This window comes from Limulus polyphemus, unplaced genomic scaffold, assembly GCF_000517525.1.
Source record: "Limulus polyphemus unplaced genomic scaffold, Limulus_polyphemus-2.1.2 Scaffold986, whole genome shotgun sequence".
NCBI lineage: Eukaryota > Metazoa > Arthropoda > Merostomata > Xiphosura > Limulidae > Limulus > Limulus polyphemus.
The window spans coordinates 115,031-119,381 of record NW_013666596.1 but is presented as its reverse complement, the minus strand read 5'-3'; the positions used below and the strand labels follow the sequence as shown (position 1 = coordinate 119,381).

Here is a 4,351-nt window from a genome sequence, read left to right as displayed (position 1 = left end):
CATACGTTTTCCCATTAAAATGATGTTGCAGCTAATGAAAAAGATGGTGATCTGGTGGTGCCATATCTGGAAAATATGGTGGGTGGGGGAGAACTTCCCAACCCAACTCCATAATCTTATGTTGCGTCAAACATGCCACATGTAGACGTGCATTGTCATGGAGAAGAACACCTTTCCGATCGATGAGTGAAGGGCGTTTCTGATGAAGGGCTTGATTTAAACGTTCCAGTTGTTGACTTGCTGACTATAGAAATGAATTACTCCTTTGATGTCCCACCAAATGCAAAGCATCACTTTCTGCGGATGGAGTTAAGGTTTTGGGGTCGGAAGTGTTTTTGTCTAGGACTGAACCATTGTTTTTGGCGTTTAATATTCGCATAGAGAATCCATTTTTCATCACCGGTGACAATTCTGTCCAAAAATGGTTCACTCGCATTACGCGCCAGAAGAAACGAAGCAACGTTCACACGTTGGAAACAATGATCATCGGAGAGTTCGTGAGGCACCCAAACACCATCTTTATGGAGTTTTCCTACATTCCTTAGATGTTTACATATTGTTTCGTGAGAGACATGCAATTTCAGGGCCATTTCACGAATATGTTTCGCCTTGGGTTAGACTCATCAAGACTCTTCAGAGCATCAGTATCAATTCCAACATGTCGGCCCCTACCATCACAGTTTTTAAGGCTAAAGTCACGTGAACGAAATTTGCTGAACCATCATTGACACTTACGAGCGTTCAAAATATTTCCATAAACTTCTTTGATATTCTTTGTGGCTACAGAGGCGTTGTTTCCCTTTTTGTATTCAAACAGCATTATGTGTCTCGTCGTGTGCCATCACTTTTAGGGATGAGAGTATACTAAACTTTACACGTTATATAGGCTACACTAACGTGACGTTTAGGTGGTTCGTTTAACTGTTATACGTGATGTACGTTTTTTGGGGGTGGTTAATGAAAGTGTTACAAACAGCGACATTAATTTCTTGACGACCTAATACTTTCACTCGTAGTTGTAGGCCTAAGTGCGCAAACTACGTTTCAACAAAAATTTCTCGCTAATGGTACCTACGCATAACTTTCTTAGCTTTGATCGATAAATAAACGCGTAATTCTTCGAGTATTCGAATAGCGGAATAGATATAATAAATCTCACTATCTAACACTGGCCAGGTGGTTAAGGCGCTTGACTCGCATTCTGAGGGTCGCGGGTTCGAATCCCCGTCCTACCAAACAAAACATGCTTGCCCTTTCAGCCGTGGGGGCGTTATAATGTGATGGTGAATTCCACTATTCGTTGGTAAAAGAGTAGCCCAAGAGTTGGCTGTGGGTGGTGATAACTAGCTGCCTTTCCTCAAGTCTTACACTGCTAAATTAGGGATGGCTAGCGCAGATAGCCCTCGTGTAGCTTTGTACGAAATTCAAAACAAACGAACAAAACTGAACTCATTGAATGCTCAATAACATTCATCATTTACTACTCGTATTTATAATGTACCCTTGTTTCTTCATGAATTTTCTCGATAAGTACATCATCCTCGTTAGTAGCTCCCATTAGCAAACATTTAAATCAAAACATTGAAAAGATAAGATAAAACATTGGTTTTTAATCTTTTCTGGGAAATTTTCTACTGGAAGGTGGACACAACCGTCCAGATTGTTCTGCTTGAGTGTATTAACGCCCCTACGTTACTTGAAGTCGGATATTTGGCTCATTTGTTATGTGATACGTCTACACAACTTGTATTTGTATACTTCCTGATTTAGGCCTAAGGATGAACTTTTGCTAAAATAAATATTGCTCATAAGAGTATATAGTTACTTGTATAGTTTCTTTAAATACTGTATAAATTATGTAAAATCCATTCTTAGAAGATCATTGTCTTCGTCAAAAGAAGCTACAGAAAAATTCTTAGTCACGCAAGCTGAGTTGACATACTGTAGACCTAACTTATAACTCCCGAATTCTTTGAAATAAAACGCATAGCTCTTTTCACTAATGTGCCATTGTTCTTATTATATGTCCAGTTGTAGTTATATCCTTATTGTTCAAGAATATAACCATAGTTTAGAGCAGTATAGTAGTTTGTATTAAATGTGCTTGTGCATGTAGTTACTATTACTAAAGCTGACTTATAACACAAATTATTTTAAATAAGAGGTATGTCTTGTAGTATTATATCGTCAACATTTTACCTTTGTTTGGTATCCTGTTTACTCTCTAAACAGATTTGTTATTTTTTAACACATTACATCGAAGCATTTTTTTTCTCTCTCTCTCCCAAAATTAATAAAGAATTATTAAAAATTATTCAAAAATACATGTTCTTAAATCCAATGATATTTTTAACTATCACACACGCGTACTTGTAGCTACAATGTTTCTGCTCATAAAACACGGTATTTGCGTTTTGTTTTCATTAGCACCATACGGTTATCGTATAGAACTCGATTTTCGAGACAACTTCCATTTAGAGGAAGCCAACAACTGTGAATACGACTATTTGGAAATAAGAAACGGTCCCCATGGATATTCCGATTTGCTTGGACGTTACTGCGGCTCCAGCTTCCCGCCATTGCTTCGCTCAAAAGACCATCGTCTGTGGCTGAAGTTTTCATCTGACGATAGTATAGAATATTTGGGCTTTAGAGCTGTTTACCGATTTGTTTCAATTAAAAGTAAGTTTTTAATTAGGTGAAATTAAACTACCTATTAAAATAACTGCAAGCAAGAACTCCATTGTTACAGAACTACCTCTTATGGATGACATAATAAATCCTTATTACCAAACTTTTCTCACTTTTGAGCTTACTAACAGCGTGTGAAAATATTTCACTATGAATTAGCTTTGAACACTACATCATACTATTAGATGAAAAGTAGGCCCATATTACGTTAACGTTACTTGTGATCAAAGCTGTCTTTAATTGTAACGTTTTACTTTTAGTGATAAATAAAATGTATTTTATTAGAGACAGTGGTGTAGTGTTAAATTTTATAGTGCCGTAGCCCTGCCAATATTTGTCAGACGTGTGACGTCACCATAAGAGTAAAGATCTCAAAGGCTAATTTCAACTTTTTAGTCTATTTTAAATAAAGAAAATCAAGCCACACTGTGTCATGCGGCCAAAACAACCTGCTGCAGGACACACTGTGTTATTAAGAGAAGTGATAGTTTAGCATTTTCTACCTTCTGTAATCTCGGAATGTGGTTATCCATGTTATCACATATTTTTAATCTCTACTGGAATCTTACTAAGCATACCAAATTTCAAGGCAATCCATTAAGGAATACCTGAGATATAGCATCTCCAATTTTGATTGAGTTTCTTCCAATTTTTTATTTCTTTGCACCAAAATTACGGAAACTTTATTTGATAGAAAAACATACTTAACTTTTATGGATTTTTTTCAAATTTGGTACACAGATACTTTATTTCAAACTACAATTAGAAATCTCATTTGGTGTAAATATAAATCACATGTGCAAATTACCGCTCAAAAAAATCACGTGAGCTATCGGTCTAACATTTTTACTAAAGCTTCACCTAAGAGTAAAAATGGGCAGTTTTTATTTTTTTATCATTCGTATTAAAGACGGCTTATTTCGAGGAGCAAAACTATAAGGTGAAAGAACTTGTAGATTGGTAAGGCCAAGCAAACTAGATTAGCAGTTTCTAGCTCACGTTTTCAAAAGAATCATACGGGTGGACGGTTATTATTGATTATTGATAGCCAACTTTCAGCATAAATTTTCTAAATTTTATGAAATTATCCTAATTAAAGAGTGTTTAGCGTCACATGATATCAGCTTAAGCAATTAGCATAAATAATAATGCTTAATATGGCTGAACCTATTGCATGGCGGTGATAACAAGAAAGTGTTAATCTGACTTCCGTGGCGTTACTATAAAGGAAGCTATTAACACCGTCTTAGAAAGGAAAACTACCATCATATATTTTAGAGACTCTGGTTGGTCCTGTAAAGTATAGGTTTGTTCCGAATAATAAGGTTGCGATCCTAAAGCTAATGTTGGTTACTGTCGAGTGTCACTTTCTTACTTGCTGTGGTTTATTGGTGTGTATTGACAAAAAATCATGATATCTAATCAAAAACACCTTAGGTGTAAAAAATAAGGTGCGGCGAAAAAAGGATTGAGTATGTGACTTACAGGAATGAAATCAAAATTGGAGGCCAAACTGGTAGCTACGCTTAAAACAATAACAAGAATTTTTCAGCTAGGCCGCGTATTTTGTTTTGTCCACCATCATGCCCCAAGTTTAACAAAAAACGCGGCCTGGCTAACTAATGAATGAATATTTGCTGTAAAATTCTTATCAGTGCTA

The 4,351-nt window shown here is 36.1% G+C and overlaps 1 protein-coding gene across 1 annotated transcript in view; it reads left to right on the top strand.

Moving 5' to 3' along the window:
* Positions 1-4,351, top strand: part of LOC106461560 (neuropilin and tolloid-like protein 2) — a 48,534-nt gene that overhangs the window by 6,432 nt on the left and 37,751 nt on the right. The window contains exon 3 of the mRNA XM_022388551.1: positions 2,428-2,682. Within this exon, the coding sequence (XP_022244259.1) occupies positions 2,428-2,682 (255 nt within the window). The remainder of the gene's footprint in view (positions 1-2,427; positions 2,683-4,351) is intronic.